Source organism: Puntigrus tetrazona, chromosome 8 (genome assembly GCF_018831695.1).
Source record: "Puntigrus tetrazona isolate hp1 chromosome 8, ASM1883169v1, whole genome shotgun sequence".
Classification (NCBI taxonomy): domain Eukaryota; kingdom Metazoa; phylum Chordata; class Actinopteri; order Cypriniformes; family Cyprinidae; genus Puntigrus; species Puntigrus tetrazona.
This window is the reverse complement of record NC_056706.1, coordinates 4,241,551-4,267,002: the sequence shown is the minus strand read 5'-3', so window position 1 is coordinate 4,267,002 and position 25,452 is coordinate 4,241,551. Positions and strand designations below refer to the sequence as shown.

At 34.6% G+C, this 25,452-nt stretch overlaps 1 protein-coding gene across 1 annotated transcript in view; it reads right to left on the bottom strand.

Annotated features, from left to right (window-relative positions):
• grm6a (glutamate receptor, metabotropic 6a) overlaps positions 1-25,452 on the bottom strand; it is a 53,585-nt gene that overhangs the window by 23,683 nt on the left and 4,450 nt on the right. Inside the window, 4 exon segments of the mRNA XM_043246706.1 lie at positions 1,791-1,926; positions 2,201-2,417; positions 21,214-21,266; positions 21,269-21,818. Of these exon segments, the coding sequence (XP_043102641.1) occupies positions 1,791-1,926; positions 2,201-2,417; positions 21,214-21,266; positions 21,269-21,770 (908 nt within the window). The 5' untranslated portion in view covers positions 21,771-21,818.

Here is a 25,452-nt window from a genome sequence, read left to right as displayed (position 1 = left end):
TCAAACATTCTCAAATTTGTGATCAGTGTAATAGACTGGGTTCTTTAAATAACCAATAAATAATAGATTTTCTATTTTCTTTGTGGAATTAAAAAGGTTATTATGTATGATATTTAACGCAATAAAAACACAGCAATAATTACCTATATCAATGTAATAAATACATACATTGAACCTGTGTTTTAGCACCACTCAATGGACATTTTTCTTTCTCAGAGAGGCACGTAAAAACACAGAGGTGTTGCACAGAGGTAAGTATTTTTAGGAGACCAGGGTGTTCTAATTATATGGTCAGATATGGTCTTTTCATTCAACGTCTGTCATAACAGTCTCACAGTTTGAAAAGAACCTTACATTCAAACGAAAACGAACACTCTGTAGCCACCTTCTGAGACCGGTTTCTGCTTGTGTATCAGGACCATGCATTAGCAATGCGTTTGCTAATCACAAACGTCTCTGATCATTTAATTGCGTATGTTTCAGGCCTAACACTGCGGCCATTGTTTCCTCTTCAGGTTCGCTGGTCTGGAGCCAACCCCATTTACATGCAGGAGCATGTGTGATACATTGCATATCAAAAGCGAAGTATCCCATATTGTCTTATCACTACATCAAAGGACCTTCGCTCTAATTGCACATACTTTGCATTCAGTATTTGGTTTTTACAAATCTCCCCTAAATGTCACAAATACTAAAAGTTAGTTCAATCATATCAAATAATCCACATGTGCCCTTGTTACCAGTCAACCATTATCAAATCTGTGACAACATTAGTCTGCTGCACCGCGACAGATGGAACGAACAGTTTGTTCCAGACAGAACCATTAAAAAAAAATATGAAAAAGAGCCACTGTTACACTCCCATTATGCATCTGTTATAGACTAAATTTTCAGATTCTAAATATAAAAATGCAACGTTGCTTGTAAGCACTCATAAAGGAATATTTTGGGTTAAAGACAACATCAAATAAGTGAACATTAAAGCAAAATAAAACACTACTTTAACGCTCTTTAGGATAAGCAAATCATGCATGCTATTTCAGGGAAAAAAACAATATGTCTTCTTAATCTTTTATCAAAATCTGCCTCTGAAACAACTTTTTTCAGCTGAACATAATCGGTTTCTCTCATTTGTTAACGCCTTTCCTCCAACATCTTGTCAAACAGTGAAAATGTACATTAAAAAAGAGTAATGGGTTTGTTAACGTCGCTTCAAGTTGATGTTCCTCGGTTGTAAGACGAATAATAATAATAAATGCACGCGCGAACACGCAATTACAGTTCAATTATAGTACTGTTAGCTGAATGTAACAGTGAAAGCAACCCACTCGAATTTACATGAATTCTTCAGCAAGTACACGTTTTTAAAATCTTTCTTCTAAGAGGGATGCATGTGCATTTGTAATGTGCCTTGGCTAGACCGATAATGCTTTCAGATGCCAGTGAAAGTGTAATCATTTTAGCTTATTTTAACAGTTACATCCAATGTAAAACATGCAAAAACTTGAACTTTCTTAACATGCATTCATCTGTAAAATAAAATACTTAATACTCCATATCAATTTAAATGAAATGAACTGAAATTGAATTAAAGCTACATTCTTAACACGCATTCATGGCCTAAAAGTAAAAAAAACCTCTTAACGATCCTCCTTAAGTTTACAAATGGACTTTAAATACGAGTATTTGTCAATCAATAGCATGCAGCTGATAAAATTAAAGCTGTTTTTAACCCAGAATCCTATAAGGCCTTGCTGATCAAACATACATTAAGCATATCCTTCACTTACTTGATGTCGTCTTCGTGGGCGAAGATGATGACTCCTCGAGCGTTGGGGGTCTCCATTAGTCTCTTAATGATCTTGTCAAACTCTCCTGGTTTGGGTTCTCGTGGGATCTTCATGGACTGAGCGATGCATAGACCTCCTTTGTCACAGAGAGAGAGAGAGAGAGATGGACACCAATGCAGAAATTTTTCTCTTCTAAAATGTGACTCACTTTCTATTTATATTAATGACCGCCATGAATTTCTGGCAGCAGATGGGTACAAATGCATGCAGCTGTCTCTGTCATGCTCCTCTTTGGAACTTTTTGAAATATAGCATATTAATGGAAAGCCCAATCTGGATCGGTCTATATGCTTCGGTGTGTTTTACATCCGTTGTCTAGCAGTGAGCAGAACCCTGCATGGATACTGTACCTGCCTCTCGAGAGATCTGAATGAAGGCGTCTACTCCACTTTCACCGTAGTTCCCTTCCGATGCTAATGTGGAGACATAGTTCCAACCCATCGCCTTCACGATGTCCACCATAGCTTGGGCCTGGTATGAGTCTGGAGGTACCACTCGAGAGAAGAAGTCGTAGCGGTTATTGTCGCTCAGCTCTGGTGCTGTGGAGGCGTAGCTAATCTGAGGGATCTGGAAGGAAAAGGAGAGGAGATACACATGCATTTTTAAAGCCAGTTAGTCAATTTGGCAACCGGCTTGGCTGACATCCCAGGAAAACTGTTTAACTGCAAAAATAAAAAAAAACTAATAAATAATACATGATTTATTAATTACAGTTCTTTTGTTTTGATGGTTTCCAGTAGAAATGTCAAATATAAGAATCCTTGAAACTAAATTAACTCATATGAGAGGATTATAGTACTTTTTAGTTATTATTTGGTAGTTATTTCTTATAAAACTAAATTGAAGCAAATTCTATTTTAGGTCAATTGTATCTTCAAAAAATCTAATTAAATAAGATTTATTTAGATTTTTTAAAATAATAAAAAAAAACTCCAGTGTTCAGTGTTACATGATCCTTTAGAAAATCTTTTTATTATCAAGTTAAAAAATTCTGAAAATAGTGACACGTTGTTTATCAGTATATAATCAAAACTTCTGAAGAAAAGCATCTATTTGTAATCCAAATCTTTTGTAATATTACAAATGTAACTTTCGATCATTTGAATGCCATATTGGTTAAAAAATAGTTAATTTCGTTAAAAATTTATATGAAAATAATTAAATTATTTTTAGATACACTCCATATTATTACAATATACACATAATTGAAGTAGTAAATATTTGCTAAAAATACATTTTAAATGTATTTAATTAAATACATTTGATTCATCTTGTTTTAAGAATGCTTTGATATTTAGCCTGAAAAACAAGGTTTAGAAAATTTGGTCTGAAATTTGTGAATTGTGTCTGAAATTTCCATCTTACACTTGAAAAACATATCAAAGCACCAATAAAATGTTAGAAATACTCCAAAGAGGGTTAGCATGCCACTTTATGCATTAATAGACCACTTAGCTTTGACAACGAAGTGTGGTAGTGAATTATGTGCGCTATTACATCATTTGTCTGGAACAATGCAGATGGCTGCCGTTGGTTTCATCATGATTTGTCGCTTCAAATACGATTCACCCAGTGACTGATAAACCTAGATCGACTCCAGCTTTTTATAGCAGGAGAAGTGGAGCAGAGATGGTGTCTCGTCAACTAAAGCGCAGAAGCAAAGAGAGGTCTCGGCATGTGGGTGAACAGCAGGGGCGTCCTTACAACAGGTAGATGGATGAACCGACCAACCATTTGACAGATTATCCGTGAGGATAAGAGAGGTTTTAGTCAAATTAAGTTAAGCACAGGAGGAGAGATACAGAGATCAGGAGGGGGAGGCAAAAAATTCATTTAACGCTGATTATGTGTGGCGGCCTTCGCCTATGAGAATTTAACCCAGCGTTTCACAATCCAGCACATTTCAGTGTCTAAAAAATCTGACACACCCAATTCAGGTCATGGAGCACTCCACTAATCAACTGACGAAATGAATCAGGTGTGTTAGATAACAGACCTTTATATAATTGACGGTACCATTGTACCATTTCACGTTTCGAATTGATTCACTATTGATTCAGTTGGAAACATTTCAGGTTCATGCCAGGGAAATATTGTTAAATATTATCATCTAAATTCACTTTTTTCTATTTTCGGATATAAATAAAAATATATCTTCTGTGTCAGATCCTTTAGAAACTGTAAAATAAATAAATTGTAATGCTTTACAATAAGGTGTCATTTGTAAATTGAACATGATGAACACTGCACTTATTATATTACTTATTAATCTTTGTTAATGTATGGTAATACAGTTGTTTATTAATGTAAGTTCACTGTGCATTAATTATTATTAACAAACACAACTTGTGATTTTAATAATGCATTACTACATGCTCAAATTAGCCTTAACCAAATGTTGTAGAAGTACTGTTCATTCTTACTTCATATTAACTAATGCATGTTAACCAATGTTGTTAACTAATGTTAATTAATAAACCTTACTGTAATGTGTTACCCAATAAGTAAACTGTAAAAAGAATAGAAAATTCAAAAGAAATTTTGAATGCTTTTTTGTTGCTGAAAGGTGATAAAATAAATGGTGGCTTTTTTGTTTTTAAAACAGATTTCAATAATTAAGACATATATAAATAAATAAGTAATGTATATAACACCTATATTGAAACTTTATTTTAGGGTCTCTTAGTAGCCATTTATTAGTATAAATTAGGCATATCATGTTAATGTCTTCTTCTGCATAACTTTATTATACCTTCCTAATCCTATCCAATACCTAAACAACTGCCTTACTAACTATTAATTAGCAGCAAATAAAACATTTATTGATGGAAATGTCGTAGTTAATAGTAAAAAAGTGAATAAGGGTGTTACCCAAATATATATAAAAACTTTTTGCTTATTTAATTAAAATATTGTTATTTTTATCAAAACACATATTTATTTAACTTCGGTTTAAGAATAACTTTCATAGTGAGAAAATACATAAGCCATACAATAACGTACAAAAACAGTGAAGTTTGACTTTGGAAACTAGTTCTCTCCTTAAATATGAACTGGGCAAGCAACAGATGAGTTAATCCCCACAAATGAGTTAATCCCAATTTCACAAAAAGCTTATGGACATAATTATAAGTCAGACACTGAAGTGAGCTGATGTTTTTGTCACTGCTCTGAGGAAAATGTCATTCACTTGTTTTAGCAATGTACCCACACAGAGAAAAGATTTTTTAACCATCGTCTGATCTCATTTTGTCTCCATCTGAATCAAATGAATCATGTTTCTCGCTCCGAAGTTCTTATTTAAATCAAATGATTCGCAAACGCACTCCAAAATTCCAGTCTGAATCAAATCATTCACAAACCCGCTCCAAAATTCCGATCTGAATCAAATGATTCACAAACCCACTCCAAAATTCCAATCTGAATCAAATGATTCCCAAACCCGCTCCAAAATTCCGATCTGAATCAAATGATTCACAAACCCACTCCAAAATTCCAATCTGAATCAAATGATTCCCAAACCCGCTCCAAAATTCCGATCTGAATCAAATGATTCACAAACCCACTCCAAAATTCCAATCTGAATCAAATGATTCACAAACCCGCTCCAAAATTCCGATCTGAATCAAATGATTCACAAACCCACTCCAAAATTCCAATCTGAATCAAATGATTCACAAACCCGCTCCAAAATTCCGATCTGAATCAAATGATTCACAAACCCACTCCAAAATTCCGATCTGAATCAAAATTCTGATCTGAATCAGTGCTCTGTATTCACAGCTTTTGCGTTAGAGGCAGTACAGGTTTCTACTGGTTACAAAATATTTTTATTTGCTGGGGTGGTAATATTTTATATTAATAGGGAAATTTTTTTTGCCTATGTCAAGATGAAAAGTAAAATAGGCCCTGTGTTGCATAATATCAGATGTGGCCAATATTACATCAACAGTGGTTACATGCAGTGTAAAAAATGAAAGGAAACTTGCTGCTCAGCTTTTTTGAGTTTACCCAACTTTGTCACTGTCACTGAGTAAAGTCCCATGGCTTTTTTTTGTTCAGCTAACACACTTTATTATTTTGAATGTTGATGTAATTATTATTATTGTTATTATTATTTTTAATTTATGGAACATGTTTTTCTTTATTTTTACAAGTGACAGACACTAATGGATAAATTAGCAATTTGTTTACATATTACAAGACTTAGACATCCAGAAAAAAAGATATAAGTGGTTGAACATAGTCTAGGCCTCAAAACCAGACACACTAACCTTAAAAAAACAGTGGCAATCAACAAATGTTAAAAAGTGCAACAAATAACTAACAATAATAACAAAATTTAAATAAAATTAGCAAATCAGTAATACTATAACAGTAACTGCATAATTGCATGAACTGCAATGCATTCTGGGTACTCACAAAGCCTGAACGTTTCAACAACGTGCAATTGTTTGTTCAGACAACTGCGACTAGTTGAGACGACATTTGGGTTAGGGTTAGGCCTCATAATAATATTTTTTTACCATTTGAGACTATAAACTGGAAAATATGCAGTCGCATTTTTTACAGTGTACATATTAAATTGTTTGATCAACTATGCAAGAGATAATTCAATAGTCTACGGATGAACGGACTTGCCTCCAAGCATACTAAACTCTACACCAAAGCTACTGTACGACTTTCATCAGCCTCGGAATATAGTGCATGAGGGCAATTAACACAGGTTTGGAAAGATAGGAGGATGATTAAATAACGAAATAGCAGAAGCATCAGATTCTGTCCTGATTCTCAGAATTAATAGTGTAAAATTGTGGTAAGTTTCACTGCACCCCGGTTTTGGGAGAGATGATTCTCCAGCTGGACAGGACACTGGCTCAGACAGAGCTATTTAATATTCTGCACTAGTTCATCATGACTCCATAACAGGACTCTTCAGCACCTCTCTGCACGATCCAAATCCAACCTTTTAATCACAGTAATGGCTCCTGTCTGCCCCTGATCTGTGTCCACGCACCTCACTAAAGCCCTAATTTCTGTTACGTGCATGAAGTATATGTGTATGTTTGTATTTATAGGTGAATGCCTACATAAAACTCCTAGATATGTTCTGCGCCTAAATGTCAAGAATACCCCCATAAAGCAATACCACGTTTAATATGCCATGTTTTAGTTATTAATTAAAACGAAATGGAAATAAAAGACTTCTGATTAGGTGTTCTGCTGCTTAGATGTTTTTTTTGTTGAAAAAAACCAAACATAATCTCATATACCTCCTCAAATTTCAGTAGATATCTTGCTCGGAATGGCCAAAATAACAAAATCAGCATTCGCAAAGTCAGAGATAGCAATATTAAGTGTTTTCCCAGCAAATTCTTCCAAGAAAAAATGATCTGAGCTGCACTCCACATTCGGTTTATAGCTCTGTACTCTCACTATAATCAGCAGTTGAATGAGAACCATCTGAAACGTTACATTTATTCATTTAGCAGATGCTTTTATCCAAAGTGACATGCAAATGAGGAACATCACAAGCTATGTTTTCATAAGAGCAAATAATATTCGTAGTGCCGAATGCCAAGTTTGAAGTATTAACTGGACTAGTTAAATTACAAGCTACAAGAAACACAGCAGACACTTCGAAGAAACATAAATAAGAACACTAATAAGTTTGCAGAGCGGTGAAAGTGCAACCTCTGAGCAATAAAACTGTCCTCAGGGAGCTGATCTCTTGTCTGTCTTTTTCTACAACAACAAATCAATCCATCACGTTGTCGCCACAGGTCTCCCTCAAATGACCCAAATACAGTTCACACAAAGTTTGAGTCGACTCTCACGTGCCCCTTGCTGAAAGTGCATTTATGAATCATTGGTTATAGCCTAGAGTTGCAATTTTCTTGATTAATTAGACACAGCAGTTAATTAGAAGCTTTGAGCCAAGACTTCTGCTTCCCAGACAAACATTTGATAAAGGAATTGCTCAGCATGTTTACCAAAATCTTTGCTTTTCTCATATTTTTATTAAACCATAAGCTTATGAAGTTTGAAAAATCACTACATAAGATATTTAGAGCTTAACTATTTCATGGCTAATAAGACCGAAGTTAATAATCGTATGAAATATAATTAAGCCACAAAGCACGAATGTAAATATCCTGACATTGTTTTGTTATGATAAATGCCCCTTGGAAATACCTTATTAGTAGTAGTGTTTCTAAACTATTGCTCATACTCAAGGTTAAGGAGTTGAACACAAGCCGAAATAATTGCTTAAACTTCCAAGTGACTAGACTTACAGTTTTAGCTCAAAGGATGATAAAACATAGACTGAAATAATTTTTCAACAGAGAGATATGTGATGCGCTTCTGATTCATTAGCCACTATCGGTAAATAATTAGAAGAACAATAAAGGACAGTAAAAAGTAAAGCTATTTATTAACCAGTGTGTTGTGTGTTTACGGGCATGATAAAAAAAAGTCAAAATTGTGATAATAAATACTCATTTGCAGCATTAAGCAGCATGGTGGACGGTTTTGTATCACCGAAACAAGCCAGAAGGAGCTAAAACCGGACGACCTGCAAATTCAATAGTTCGAAAATGGCAGCCAATGTAGCTCATGAACAAATTCGAATCTTATGAACCACATGTTTTTATCGAGTCTAAAACAAATCATGTGACCCATGTTTGATTTATGAACAAATGAATATTAGGGCCAATCCCAAAAGTTTGAGTATTAAGTATCTATACTTATGTTATATAAATATATGTTATATATGTTATATATTATGTTATATAAATCAACTTGAACTGAACTGAATTGAAAATTATTAGGTTTCCTGTCCATTAATGCATTGCAAAAAAACGCCAATATTTAACTATATGTAATCAAAAGTAAATGTAACTAAAGCACTTTTGAATTCAAAGATAACCTCAATATTTGCACTATGCCATCCTGTCCACTGGATAGACCTTGTTTTGAAGGTCTTGCTCTAGCGTGACTCAATATACTCATGCCTTTAAATCTCTGTCCCGATGGAAGGAAGCGGAAAGAGACAGATTTACCATAGGTTTAACAAATCTGACACACAAATTTCTAGAATATTTGAGCGAACGCTTTCACATGCCGCGCAGCGTGCTTTTACCCTATTTCCTTGCGCGAATGTTCCAGGTTCAATACAAGTTCAGTTTTTTCAACGGCTCACTGTCACTTAAATCATTTGAACTCATCCCTCGGTTTGTAAAACAAGCCAAAAAAAAAAAAATCACATTTATTATACATGAACATTCAATGCAAGTCAACTGGGCATTTTTCAAGGTTCAAAAGCACATTGCAGCTTTCATTTGAAGCACTTACATTAATTCTTCCATACGAAAAAGCTGTTTTTTTTTTTTTGAGGGGGGCTGCAAAGTTGTAATAATCCTTTAAGCGGTGAGACTGTTCTAGGCGGATGAACTTCTGCTGTGTTACTGACATAATTCCTTTGTTTGGATTTTCCTCTATGTAAACAGAGAAGGGTTCACGTGTTTACTGGCAGCACACATTCATACACAACAGATGGTAAAATAACTGTAAATGCATTCTTCGTCTTTTTTAGCCTGGTGACCATTCAAAACGAAACTCTCTTCCTTTAACCACTGTCTATTGTGCATGCCGTGCGCCCAACTAATGTAGGGGTGATTTCACGCAAATACATCTGCCTATAAGTAGGACAATCAAACGGACTTCACACTGGCAAGTGAAAACTGTAGTGCTGACAGCCTGATAATTCAGTGCCTCGATGCATAATAATAGCGACTGACACAAGAAAAAGTTCACACTGAAGCATTCCCTATAGTTCAACAAAAAATAGCCACGGTTTTCTCACTTGAATTAACTGCCACAGACATCAGTGCAATTACTGACCATTTACCTCACAATAACGGCAATTAGAGGAAACTCTGACAGCCAAGGTGCCTGTGCAAACTCATTTCCTTTTGAACGACTAATGCAATAATTATTTATTCACAAAGAAACCCCTGGAAATCTTAAATCAAAATAGAATTCCTTCGTTGACCCGTTACATGCAATTTATGAATGATTAATGCTCAAACATGCACCTCACAAAGTGATTTCAATCCTCAAAACTGTTACTGTCAAACATATGTCCTCTTTCCTTTTCTTTAGCACTTTCTTTTACAGACTCAATTTGAGTTTTCTGAACAGAAGCCAGCAGCTTATTGCACCAAAGGTCCTCTAATTTTGGAGCTAAGAGCCACTGATGTGCTTTCTAGACCCCCAGACTCTGTTTAATGGCTCAGGGCGAAGACAATGTAATTAAGGCCAGAAACACACTCACACAAGCATGCGAACACAAATGCTTCTGAAAACACAAGCTCTTTTTTATGAGTCAGAAGACAATTCATGCCACGATGCAAGCATGCTTTGCCGTAAGGGGTGCAATAATGTGCATCAAACCAGCAAATATACAAGACACAACTAACCATATATTAATGCATATTTAGAATAGCAAAATTAACAATTATATCAACATTTCAAAGAATAGTTCACCCAAAAACGAACATTTATTCACCCTCAGCCCATCCAAGATGTGGATGTTTGCTCTTTACAACAGATTTGGAGAAATGCAGCTTTACATCACTTGCTCACCAAAGGATTCTTTGCAGTTGAATGGGTGCCGTCAGAACGAGAGAATGAAAATGAGATTATAAAAACATCCCAATAATCCATGGCACTCCACCAACAAACATCAAGCGAAACATCAAGCGAAACAATTCCATCATTAAGGCTTTCTAAATCTTTCCAAATCTTTCTAAATCCATAAGATTCCATAATCTTAGCAAGCTTCCTCAAATTAAAAATAAAAAACAATCTACTGTTGTTCTCTCACATCAAAATTCACCAATTCAGTCGTTTAGAAGTGTTTTAAACTATTCTCACTTATAAACTGCATGATCCGTGCGTATTTCTTTCCTGATCCAGACATGATAACTGGAGAAAGCAACATTACAGTAGAGACTCAAATTTCACTGAAATCATTGTTTGAAGCAAAAAACTCCTTCATACTTCCCATAAACAGGCTGAGTTTGACTTTAGACGTTCATTTATGGACTGGAGAAGTGTGGATGACATGTTGATTATTGTGATGTTTTTATGATCTGTTTGGACGCCATTCTGACGGCACCCATTCACTGTAGAGGATCCACTGGTGAGCGAGTGATGTAATGCTACGTTTCTCCAAATCTGTTCCAATGAAGAAACAAACTCTTCGTCATCTTATATGAAGGTGAGCACATTTCCATTTTTGGGTGATCTATTCTTTAGATTTGAGGAGAACATGCTTACAGCATCTTCTGTTGTTCAAACTCTACTTTATTTGCTGCAGATTCATCCATCACTTGGTGAAAGGCAGTAATACTGGCAACATGGACAGGTTATGTGACATAAAAACTATGCAAAGTAAATGAAAATATGACAAATACTACATCATGAGTTATTGCCGCAAAGCCAGATAAGAACAACTGCATTAAATAAATTGTCATCTTCAGGAGGCAGTTTTTTTCTTTTAGCTGAACTGTCAGAGTATAATAATATCATTCTGGGCAAGTTTATAAAGTTAGATAAACTTTTGACATGTTTTAGCAGCTACTGTACCTGAATAATAAAACATCAGGTTTAAAAGTGCAGTAAGAGATTTCTGAGAAATGTTGTTGATATTTAAAATCACCAAAACAAACCTGTCCCCACCAGCACATCCTGATATTGCCGAGTTCAATGTGTTCCTGTGTCAACTTACTTTCTTAACCCTGGAACGTTTTCATCCAAAAAATAAAATTTCGACCATATCTCTACACCTAAACCAATCCTTACCCATGAGTAAAGCCTAAAATCAGAAGAAATTATAGATGACTGACACTGCTGTACAAGCACCAAACACTGATTGTAAGCCTAAACTTCACAAAAACTCTAAACTGGTTGTTCAAATCTGATTGGTTAATCACAACGATGTTCCAGGGTCACCAAAGATACTGATCCAGAAACGCGTTGAACTCAACTAAATCAGGTTCTGCGCCCCAACCAATACGTTTTGCACTCTCATCTTAATAACCCCCAGATTCATGAACATACACATTATGAGCGAGCATGCCTCTTACCGGTGATTGGCTAGAAGTGTGTTTTGCTGTTCAGTACAATCCACTTCAATCAGCGTTTCTCAGAGATCATCACTTACCACGCTTTTTATTCAACACACATTTGATTGCATCACTAGCAACCCATTTTTTGGTTAGTTTTGGCTTTTTTTTTCTTGACAGGACAGTGGAGATAGGACAGGAAACATCAAGAAAGGTCCACAAGGTAGGACTTGTGATGCCCAAAGTGCAACTGCACCACATGTCGACATGTTGCCCACAAGGCTATCAGCGCTAACAAATCTTGGGTGCGATAGCAACAGACAAGTAAATATGTTTTAGGCCTATGGGAGATAAGGACAGAAATAAACTATAATCAAAACTCTGTGGCCAGGTTGAACATGCTTAATGTGAGTATTAACTTATTTAAAGGCTTTCGGGTCCATATGTCACGGCGAAGCAAGTGTTTGATATGAATCATGTGAAGCAAGTTAGTTAGAAGACATTTACAGTAAACACAGAGAATGTGTCAAGTAGTTGTTATTATAGTTAGGTAAAACTGAAGTTGCAGATATAACAAATATTACTGTTTTATTAATGTTTTACACAAATAATAATTTTTCAGTTTTTCTACGGAATTTCATTAAATTGATTTAAAGTTTTCTTGCTGTTTCTTTGTTACTGAAATCTTCTAGCAATGTCCGAATAAGTCAGAATATTTACCGAAAATGGCGAGAAATAAAATATTTGTAAAAATATTTTAGTTTGTTTTATTTCAGCTATTAGTCAAGAAAATATTTCTAATTTAGTTTACCTTGCAAAAATTAAATTAATAAAATAAATAAAATTGTCAAAACCTATATAAACATAAAACACAATGAATTTACGTTAAAGATTTTAACGAAAATTCAAATGGAACACAGAAAACAAAAACTAATTTTAAACTATCAATAAAAACATATAAAAATGACCCTGGTATCCGCGTTGCGTTAAGAAATGTAGCCAGCCAAGGCAGGTGGCATGGCTAGAAGCATCTGCCCAGAGAATATATGTTGTTTCCATTTGAACATTTTCACATGCAAGTTTAAGCAAAACCACCATTTCAAAGACGCACCTTTGAATTTCAGTAAGATTTGTCAAAAATAAATAAATAAATACTGAATTTTAAATAATTTACCATGACTATTAGACAGACTAAAAATGCATCTCACAGGAGATCAGAAGTCCACCAAAAAAAAAAAAGTTCTGCAATATTAATGCTGTTCGAATTTCCTATCAGCCGCATTTTCCTGCTTGGTTCGCCTAATTAGCCAAGAGCTTACCAGAAACACCTTTGTTGTCTATAAAAACAACATGCTCGAGTTCAAACGCGAACCCCTGTCCCACATACAGTGAATTTCTTTGTTTTAAAGCCTTATGTGATTGTTTAGGCGAGAGGCGATCAAACTCTGTTCTACACGCATCTGAATCTGCCCTATAAAACTAAGAGTCAGCGAGGGATCTCTGCAGAGTTTTATGCCACATAAAGACGAGCCGTTAAAAATTGAGTACCTGAAGCTGTTTCATGAGCCAGAGCACTAAGTCTTATCATTAAAAAAACATGCGGTTTGCTACCGTGTCCCATCCAGCCAGAACGACCACAGAGACGACATTTACAATTATGCAACTGCTGCACTGCTGAAGTGCTGATTTTTACTGCAGTCCGTGCGGTCTGTCGGGGCTTATGTGCCGCTTTCACTGGAAGGTCTGTGACCGCTCTGTAATCCAAATGAGTGTGTGTGTGTGTCTGAGAAAGATGTCCGAGCGACTCAGAGAAAGACGTGAGCTGCGTGTGTTTATGTGTGCACATGTATGACTCCCAGCATGCTCTGCTTCTCAAAAGGTGCACTGAAGGGCTGTGCACGCTCATGGATGTGTCATCTTTGTTAAGCGGGAAGGACGTGCCATCTTAAAAGCGAGCGTCTGACGGGGAGAGTCATTACCGTGGGGTGAAGTAAAATCTCATTTAACTCGCCCTGACTGTGGAAAGCATGAGATACGGCCCCTCTTGTGACTCTTGCGTCAAGAAACGCAGAAGCGAAACTCATGCTGCATCCCAATTCACAAACTATCTGTCCTAAACAGCATGTGAGATTAGAATTAGCTCATCAGAAATTATAGTTCACTGAAATAGTGTGCCAAAGGTGCCTGGATGGATTTCCAAGTGTGCATCGGTGCATGTTTTGTTTGGCTTACAGCCACTGTAGGAAAAGAAGAGTTTGCGACAGGGGTATTTTTATTTTGTTTCAGCTGTAGAAAAATGGTAACAAATCCTATACGAAAATTTAAATGACCCTGTATCACAAAACTAATCATTAAGGATTTTTTTTAAATTGAGAACTATACATCATCTGAAAGCTGGATATATAAGCTTTCCATTGATGCTTGGTTTCGATACATCAAAATATTGAGAAAATCACCCTTAAAGCTGTCCAAATTAATATCTTTGCAATGCATATTAGTAATTTGTTTTTTATATATTTATCACAGGAAATGTGCAAAATATCTTAATGGAACATGATCTTTACTTAACATCCTAATACGTTCTGGCATAAAAGAAAAATGTAGAATTTTGACCTATATATTGTTGGCTGTTGCTACAAATATGAGTGTGCTACTTATGGTTTTGTGGTCCAGGGTCATATAAGATTTTAACTTCCTCATAGAAATATGTGTATATATGTACATAATATCTTTATGATGATTTTTTTTTACTGTATATGGCAATATATTTAGCAACAATATATGTCAACAACATATATTTTATTTAAATATACAACTTTATCATAACATCATATGCACAAAACATATGTTTCTGTACCGTCAAAGCGGTTTTTAAATGTAGAAACTTAACAATTAGGTATTTTAATTAATTTGAAGCATTTAAGGTTAAGTTAAATGTTGACTTTAAGAGCATAAAAAATAAACAAAAATAGAAATTGTCATTATTTACTTTTAATTTACGTACAAAAAACTTGTACAACATAAAAGAAGATATTTTTTTTATTTTGGCCAATTCAGTGAAATCAATGCGGTTCAATTTTGTACAGCTTTCTTGCAAAAAATGTTTAAAAAAAATATATATATATATATATATATATATATATATATATATATATATATATATATATATATATATATATATTTTTTTTTTTTTGTATATATATATATATATATATATATATATATTATCAATGTTATTCCAAACCTCATGAATTATATATATATATATATATATTGATAATTCAAGCAGGTTTGGAATAACATGGCACTTAATAAAATTATGATAAGTTTTGCATATATAAAACCACTGTTTTCCAAATGTCATTTAAAAAGTGTAAAAAGTAAAGTGTAAATGTTTCGATGTTTGTTCCAGAGCTCAATTTTCTTTTTTTGCATATTTAATTCAAGCTTGTGTCGAAAAATCACTTGGAGTTTAAAATAGTTAATTTCAGTACTCCATGCAAAAAATGTGCATACTGTGCTGCTGTCTATACTGTAGAAATAGCAAGAGTAATATGTAAGCAAGCTATTGCAGTCAAAGCCAGCATCTTTTTACTAAAAATACTTTACAAGAATCAGTGAAGTGCATACTTCCAGTGCATAGCAGAAGTATTCGAATTGAGACACATCCGCAGATTCAATCCTGTCGCAAAGACTCAAATAAACACAAAGACTGTCCACAAACGACAGGTGTTTGGTGTCACGAACATCAAAGAAATTTCCAGAACCCGAGCATTGAAAAATCTGTCTCATGATATTTTCATGATGTTTCTGACACATCAAACACATCTTAATGATCGACTGTGCAAAAATATCAGCGAAACAACAGGCTTTTCGTATGCAAAACATGGGCTAAATGGCTGTTTGAAACTGTCCCAAGCATATTTAAACAACAAAAACACGATAAATGGAAAGAGGTGGCTGTCCAACCTTTGTCCACGCTTCAGCGAGCAATCTGTAGACTGGAATAATCACTCGCGCTGATGCTGTGCCCCTCATCATACAGACGCAAAAAGGTCCGGTTAATGAAGATCCACTGTACCAGCGCTTTTGTTCCGCATTCGTTTCAGACTTTATTCCACGTGTGTTTAATTAGAGGCTTGCTACAGACAGCTGTCCCCACAGACACGGCCTATTGTCTAACACGTTTCTGTCATTTACAACGGCACAATGGGATAACTTCCTGTGAAATTGAAATGCACTTCGTGGTTTTTGTGTTTTTGAAATGAAATTTGAATTTCTGTTAAATCTGTTTGGAAAATGTAATAAAGGAACGCACTGCAAATGGAGACCGATCTGTTCACTTACAATATTATACCATGGTACACTGATAGAATTAGATAGAAAACCATAATACTTTGATATTCTATATGCTGTACTCATATTTAGGACAGAAGAACCCTTAAGATGCAACATGTTTACTTAAAATACCCCTGAGGTTTTATGTTTATATTTCAATAATTTATCTGTATTTATCTGTAGTTCTCTCAAGTTGATATTAGTAGAGTAGTAATAACAATAATATCAACAGCAACAATAATTAACAACAATTTTAATTATTATTTTATTAGTGGTTAATATAATTTTTAACTCTATAAAAATGACAACAGAAATATATTATTGTCATAATAATACTCATTATTATTACTACTACAATTATTCTTATTATAACTATAATCGTCATTATTATTAGTAGTATTTTTTAACTTTATATGACAAAATATATTACTGTTATAATAATAATAATTAAAATAGACTACAGTTATTTAGTATTTAATTTGTTTAATGTATAGATATATTGTGATTATTATATAGTCTAATTAAAGTACTTTACAATCAATATTTTTAATTATTATCTTTCTATCAACTCACAATCCCCCTGCACTTTCTTTTCTTCGAAGAAAATGATGTCCAGAATCTGTCAACACCATAACTACACCATTATCACGGCACAAATAATTGTTTTGCCTGAAACATTTAAGTGTGATTTTTCTCTTTGAAGGCATTTATGACTCGCATATTCATTGGTTTCATATACCATCGTTTAATAAACAGTTAAATATTTGAATTTACAAAGATGCCTTTGATATTTTGTCATAACCAGCTTATGGGATCACCTAAAACATGTAAATATGCATTTGACAAGGGCAGAAATCAACCGAGGGGCTTAGCAATGGCCCTGTTAATGAGATTACAGCATTTCCATGACAACTGTGAACTGGAAATGCTGGATTTAGGAACAATGCAGCTGTATTTTTTCTTCAATCAATCACAAATAAACACGTTCGGCCTCAGCGTTCGTGCGATCACTTTAATCTGACATTACAGGGTTTGCGTCCCCTACGCCGCTCCAAACGCTAACTCAACTTCCGTCTTCTCCTAAAAGTCCTTTGGAGGAATAAAAATAGACGAAGCCGGTCCATTTTAAGCACATCAAGAGTATAACGCTGCGAAATAAATGTAGAGAGCAGCTCAGATCATTTGGAGAACGGTTCAGATCGTTTCTCAGATTGCAGACTAAGCAATCAGAAATCTCCGTTTGCTCTCCAGCGCTTCATAAAAGAATCAAATGAGACATTAAAAAGATTTCCCGTGGGTCTCTCTTGAGCATTTTTGTTTTGTCAAAGCAATTCTATTAAGATCAATCAGCGATCGCGAAGGCCTTTGTTCGCGAATGAACTAAGGGCTCTCTTTAGCTCAATAATGCATAGCACATGCGGGTTAAGGGAGCCCAAATTGTATTATGACATAAAAAAAACAGCTTCTCTTGGGGTCTTAACCAGTGCACGCCGAAGCGAAGACGGCATATAGGAGCCCTCCGACTCTGTTGTCTTGTTCCATTAGAGAAGGGCTAAAAAAAGCTTTATTAGTCTGTCACTCGGTCGACTCTCATAAAATCAATTTCCACATTTCACCTTACAAAAGAGGAAAAAACTCTCTACATGCTCTCAGAACAATATGCCGGCTTCTCATTTCGAACATAAGAAGCATGTAGGAAGGGATTTGAGTCCTGTGGAACCCGAGGATATAGGGAACAAGATAGCCTTCGCAAAAAAGCTTACACTAGGGAAGCAAATCACACCATTCGTCACAGAGATTCCCTCGTTCCCCGGCAGGGCGTCCATGCCATGTGTTCTCAGACGAGCCTAATATTGCAATGTATGAGAGAGCCACCAAGTATGATCCTCTCGGGAGGAAGTTGGAGCAGTTTCAGGACAAATAAAGCATAGTAGTTCACACTTGTTTAAAGCTTTTGTTCGCTTAAAGGAAAAATGTGCATGGGTTTCGGGCTGCTGCGGCTAGAATTTTGATCATAAATGCTTGCGGTTGCCAATAATGCCCAATCACAGCCTAGTCTGCGCCGAGCGGTTCTTGCTGTAGTTGTTTCTCCATGCTTTTGTTGAAAAAGCGCTGATTACACAAACGCGTTCTCTTATCTGTGTCCAAATTGAGCTTGATCCAACAACAATGAACTCTCCGGTTTTAACGACGAGCAGATTGGACACTTTGAGTCACAGGTTCACTCATGCATTTGCAATATTTGTTTAGCAACTATTACTATGTTTAGCAACTGTTATTGGGCTGAAAGGTCACGGAGGGGTTAAGAGCTACACTGGGGGTCAGAGGTTTGGAATAATTAAAGATGATTAATGTTTTGGAAGAAGTCACCAAGGCTGCATTTAGTGAAGAAAAAACAGTAAAAACAGTAATATTGTGAAATATTATTTCTATTTAAAATGACTTTTTTTATTTAAATATATTTTAAAATATAATACATTCACGTGATCACTGATTTCTTTTTTTTATTTGATGAATACAATGTTCAGAGGAAAAGCATTTTTTCCCTACATTTGTAACATTACAAATGCTATATAAAAAAATATTTTTAAATACGTTTATTTTTTATTTTTAAACCTTACTCCAAACATTTAAATGGTTGTGCACAACTGTTTTCATCACTGATATTAATAATAAATGTTTCATGGGCAGCAAATCAGCATATTAGAATGATTTCTGGAGTAAATGATGATGAAAATTATTGCTTTGAATCAAAATACATTTTACAATACTTTCAAATAGAAAACAGTACTTTTAAATTGTAATAATATATCAATATATCAATATATCAAATGAATGCAGCCTGAATATAATATAAGTGTATAGCAATGAATTTAAGAGATTTAAAAAAACATTAAAAATATGAATTATTCCAAAACCTTTGACTGAAAGAACAAACATTTGAAGATAATAAGCAAGTGCCAAAATAATGGCAGAGTTAGCTCAATGATGGAAAATAAATCAGCAAGGAATTTTACAGCTCTGTGTGTTTGGATAAGGATCACTAAATATGTTTACCGCTAAAAAGTGAATATGCTATGCAATAATCATTTCCCCCCCACCATGGCAAGCATTTTGAGATGCGCATGAAACATTTGATGCCACGACACATGGAGCTTTGTAATGCCTGCCCAGCATTCGTATGGTCCGGTCGAGAGTTATCCAAGCCTTCCCATTAAAATTCCACAAGCGCAGAACGCAGTATTAATGACTGCTGCACCGAACTACACAAACTATCACTGAAACAACATTTGAGCATTGCAAAATCTGGTCAAAACGGCTGAATAGAATGACAATTCGCAGCTGTAGGGAATAAAAATCGGCCTAAATGCTTGCTGGATATAAGACAAAGCAGAACTAATATTCAAAAGCCTATGGGATAGCAGAGAGCTAGGGCCAGACAAAATGATTAGCTGGTCTCTCTAATCCTCCTTGTCAATTAAAGCGAGGTCCTGGCCTGTAGGCATTGAGATCCCGTCCATTTTAAAGCAGATTGGCTGGTATGGGGGGGGCAAACACAAAGGTGAGGGTGTACAAATGAGTTGATGTGAAAATCAGACATGGTCCTAAACCTACCCTACGATCAAAGGGAAACGACAGATTAAAAACGTCAAATTATTTGTAAAAACAAAAACGGCTGATTTGTTCCAGGGATTCAAGCATGTAGCTCAAGGGTGTTGATCCAGGAACATGTCGTACTTGTCTAAATTACAGTACGCTGAAGAAAATACACACACACACGTTGTGTTTCCATGTCTTTTCCATAGGCGTAATGGTTTTTATACTGTACAGACTGTATGTGTTAATGTCCTGCACTAACCCTAAACGTACCCCTTACAGGAAACTACTGGCATTTTTAGATTGTTAAAAAAAATGTATCCTGTATGTTTTATAAGCTTGTTTCCTCATGGGGACCAACAAAATGACCTATATAATATAATGGCATATATATATATATATATATATATATATATATATATATATATATATATATATATATATATATATATATATATATAGTTTGAATATAAGTAAGGTACAATTAAGATGAACTAACTATAATCTATTCATATAACTAGCTTGACAAATTATATTTCATTGTTTTATTTATTTAATCATCCTAATGTTTTAATTATAATAATGTTTAATCATCATCATGGGCAGAGAGACTGATAGAGCAATAAAACAATGGATAGATAGATAGATAGATAGATAGATAGATAGATAGATAGATAGATAGATAGATAGATAGATAGATAGATAGATAGATAGATAGAACAATATTATGATAAATACATATATAGAGCAATAAATGGTACAATACAGATAGACACAGAATAATACAGATGATAGATAGATAGATAGACAGACAGACAGATAAACAGATAGATAGATAGATAGATAGATAGATAGATAGATAGATAGATAGATAGATAGATAGATAGACACTTTTCCCCCCTTGTATTTATAAGGTTCTATCTATACAATATATTGTATGTTTATACTATATCATTTTGTACATTTTCTATTTTGTGTATTTGTATTTGTATTATTAATTTCATTGTCTGTGTCTTGTCATTCTATTGTACTGTAGAGCTTCTATCACTAAAACAAATTCCTTGTATGTGTAAATATACCTGGCAATAAAGTAGATTCTGATTCAAAATTCTTTGTCAAAATGGAGTTGTTCACACATTCCTATTCTGTGATCTTTCTTTTGTATTAGAAAGCAAAGGGGTCCTATCTACCAAAGTCTATGGAGCACAAAAACATCAAACCCCAATATTGTTAAAACTGCTCAGGATGCAGACAGATCCTATTAAATCCGTGATTTGTTTAAGTTGAGCTCTCACCTCAAACAGCCGGAGGACATTGGCCACCATGATGGACACCGAGCTGCCTGACGCCCGATCACACCCACCACGCGCTCGGGCTTGCGTATGATTGGCTGTTCTCCGTTGGAGCAGCGGATGTCAGACGTGTCTTTCTGAATTAGGGCCTGGACAAATGTCAGAGACTGCTCTAGAGCGTAAGTGTCCCTGGAACACGTATCGAGGATCCGGGCCCCTAGAGTGATGTTGGGGAGAAGTTCTGGGTCACTGTTGATCTGGTCCAGAGCGTACAGCATGGCCTCCAAACGATGAATTCCTTTTTCTTTCTTTATTTCTCCACATGGGACCCCAGCATGACCCCTGGCGTGCACCGGGAAAAGACCCCCCAAGGTGATGTCCCCTGGGATTTTGATGGAATGTGGGTGCGAGTGCTGATGAACTGAAAAACATGGGCTTAGCCACACCCACAGAATCCATAGGAGGCGTGGCCATGTGGTAGAGTGACAGCTGCTCCAGCTTAAAACCCGGGACATCCCGACCTGATCGTCCAATGACAACGGAGGAGGATCTGATGTCATAACGACCAGGAATCAAACACGCAAGCGTTCATCCACTATCTGGGGAACCTGCCAGAGATAAGCAAAAATATGCACATGAGGAAAAATAGGAGTGCAGTTATTTTTATAATTATAATTGACTATGTTTTAGTGAAATTTTGATTGCAATTTAAAATGCTTTTTTGTCTTTTTATTGCTTCACAATATCAACTTTACTACACTAATGTCAATTATGTTCAATAAAAAGGTTAAATAAAATAAAATTCTATTATAAAATTACACTGTAATATATATATATATATATATATATATATATATATATATATATATATATATATATATATATATATGTATACATATATATATATATATATATATACACAGTACATAATAATTGTTAAAAGATTAAGATTAAAGATTACACAAATAATAACTAAATAACACTTTTTAAGAACAATTATTATTGTAATGTTTAAATAAAATAATAAATATTACTATTACTATACAATTGCACTGTAATACAAATGTACATTAAATAAAATATATTTAAGAAAATTAATAAAATACCACAATAATAATGCAAATATTTAGTCTTAATATCTTAATATCTAGTCTCAATAAAATTAGCCTTTTTTTATTTATTTTATTTGTATATTGTGATTTGGGGTTAATTTCAATAACTGACAGAGCCCTAATTATAACTATTAAGCTCTTGCATGCACTTTTGACTTGGGCCAGTAAATCATCAACGGTAACACCTGTTAACTATTAACTACGACTTCTCCCTCAGTAAATTCTTAATTTGCTGCTTATTAATAGTAAGGTACAGTAGTTGTTAAGTTTATGTATTGGGTATGATTAGGGATGTAGAATAAGGTCATGTAGAATAATGCATTAATATGTGCTTAATAAGCACTAATAAATGGCTAATATTCTAGTAATATGCATACTGATAAGCAACTAATATGTGTAACGGTAAAATAAAATCTAACTGTAACATGTCAGAAGCTTGAAACTTTTTTTTTTTCACTTTTGCAAACCTTTGAATTTTTAACATTCTCATGACAACGCTTCTACGATAACGTTTCATGGAAAAAGCATAAGGAACACTAAAAAACACTTTTAAGAAAGTCATTTGAATTTATAGCACTCTCTAACTATTCATGCACAGTGGATAACACATCATAAACAAGAACAAATACAATGCGCTTTAAAGACACATGCAGGTTTCATTCTCAAAGCGTCCGCTGGGAACCGCGCTGCACCGAAACGCTGTGAATGGAGAGTGATATAGTCTGGCATGTGGTGAAGCTCCGGGAATGGAGCCCAACTGCTCTGATGTGTAGTGATTGTAAGACCAGCTGTGGAATGAGTGGCTCTCCAAAGGGTTCAAAGGTCAATGAAAGACTGAATTTGTTCAGAAAGCAGAGAGAGAAGAGATGGAATTGAGCTAAGAAGGGGAGAGACTGTAGCCAGCAGCTAAAACTTCAAAATGGGAAAAGTTAACTTTAATGATGAGAATGTTTTTTAGAAATAAAGCTTTAGTCGATATGATGATTATACAGTTAGTAAGAGATGCACTGGGGAAAGACAAACAGATCTGTACATGGATGAATCATCATCAGACTCAAAATGAAAATGAACTATTTTGTCCCTGTAGACTTTCAGAAAATACACAGTTTAATAAGGGACATATATGCTTGCCATCTCCCTGAATCAACAAATGTCATTTTAATTATGTCTCTAACGACTTAGTTTCATGCATCCTCTGGAACAGTGTCGTTAAACTAAAAGTAAAAACACAACTGAATTAATGTTAAAAGAAATATTACATACAAATATTTTTTTTTTATTTCACTTGATGTAATAAAATAACTATAACTGAAATACAACGAATCTATAAAGATAATAAACAATAAAAACATTTTTTTGAAACTTCATTTTAAAAAAGCAGAAAGAGAAAATATATACATAAATACAATAATTCCAATATATTAATTAATATATTGAATTAATAAAAAAATTTTATTGTATGATACTAAAATACTGCTGTGGAAATTAGAGATTTTTGAAGATAAGGATAATTCCTTTTTCTCACTAAGACTAATTTGTCATGAAATGTATGCTTTTACATACAATGTTCTTGTTTTTAATAAATAACATTTTTTATAATAAAAGGATAATTCGTAAATAATATTATTTCTCAAATATTATCAATTAGCTAATTTTCTTTTCATATATGGTTTACATATGGCTTACTCTGAATATCTTCTGTTGTATCACTGGTAACCAAATGCATCACTTTTTGAAAACTGTATTGCTTTAGGTCAAAAAGTAAAACCATGAAATATAACCATAAAAGGCATTTGATTTCTAGCAAAAAAATTCTGAAGGTAAAAAGCTTGATATGACCTCCAGATGAAAGTTTTTTTTTTCACACGACCCTCTCCCAAAGTCAAAACCAGCACGATTTTATACAAACTTGATTCAAAATGCAACAGTGAAGGATGTGACAATTTAGCATGCTCCTGTGTGAATGTGTCTCGTCACATACAGTATTCTGTTTTAAAAAAAAAGTAGGCAGTACATATTGTGCAGTATGCAGTCAACAGTACACAAGAATTCCATTCCGAACACAAGCCATGGTTTATGTACGAGAGTGGAAGGATAAATCATTGGAGCTGCATCTGACAGCTTTCAGAACCTCTTAGTAGCGAGGCATTACATTTTGATGAAAATTTTACATCACACTCCAGAGCACATCGCTGTAGCAGCGGCATCTGCTTTTTCCTGCAGTTGCTTCGAAACTGCAACATCTACTCTGTGACAGGTGTTATGCAGCAACTTCAGATATCGAACAAGCGCTGCCGTTCCAGTTCCTTATGAGCCCTGATTGCATTTACAGTAGAAACTGGAGATTGAATTTGCTTCGAATAGCCTAATCGAATCCTAAACCGTTCACACGCTCTTTTTGGCCAGCTTCTCGGCCTGCCGTCATGCCAAAGGGTTTTCCTTTGAATTCAATTAGCTTACGCAAATCAGATTGAATATCTATAGTCTCCCTTACTGTTATCGACATCTTTTTCCCTTATATGATCTGTGTGTGCTTAAGTGTGCTTAAGAAGAACACCACTGCGCTGTAAAAAATAAGTGTCATTTTAACTGTAAAATCGTGTAAAAACACTACCAAAAAATGTTAATAAGTTAACAGTAGGTTCCCGTATTATATGGGAATAACTGTAAAAGATCTAACTAGTAACTTCTAATAATAAATAGAACAAAGCAATGTATCGCATACAGTCAAAAACTGATATTCCCAGAATCCCCTGCATGACACTCCAAGTACTTTGCTTAAATAATCATGTGTTTTAATAGTATTTGTTATCAGTTATGTACATTTGGGCTTTAAGTTTATTAAAGGTACAAAACAAATTTTAATAGCGGTGTGCGTTGTTGAATTGTACAAATTTTCTTCTTTGTAAATTATGGCTTTATCCTGTAAAATTTGTTTTTCTGACATTTTTAATAAAATATTTCTGGCAACCACAGCTGCCTTTTTTTTTTTTTTTTTACAGTGTGCTCTTTCTGAAATTAAAAGACATTTAAAATGGCTAACTAATTGTTTTGAAAGTGGGTTCATTTCCTCACGAGGAGCAATTCAATTCTGGGTTGGCACTGAAGTGGCGGTGGCACGACGTCAGAT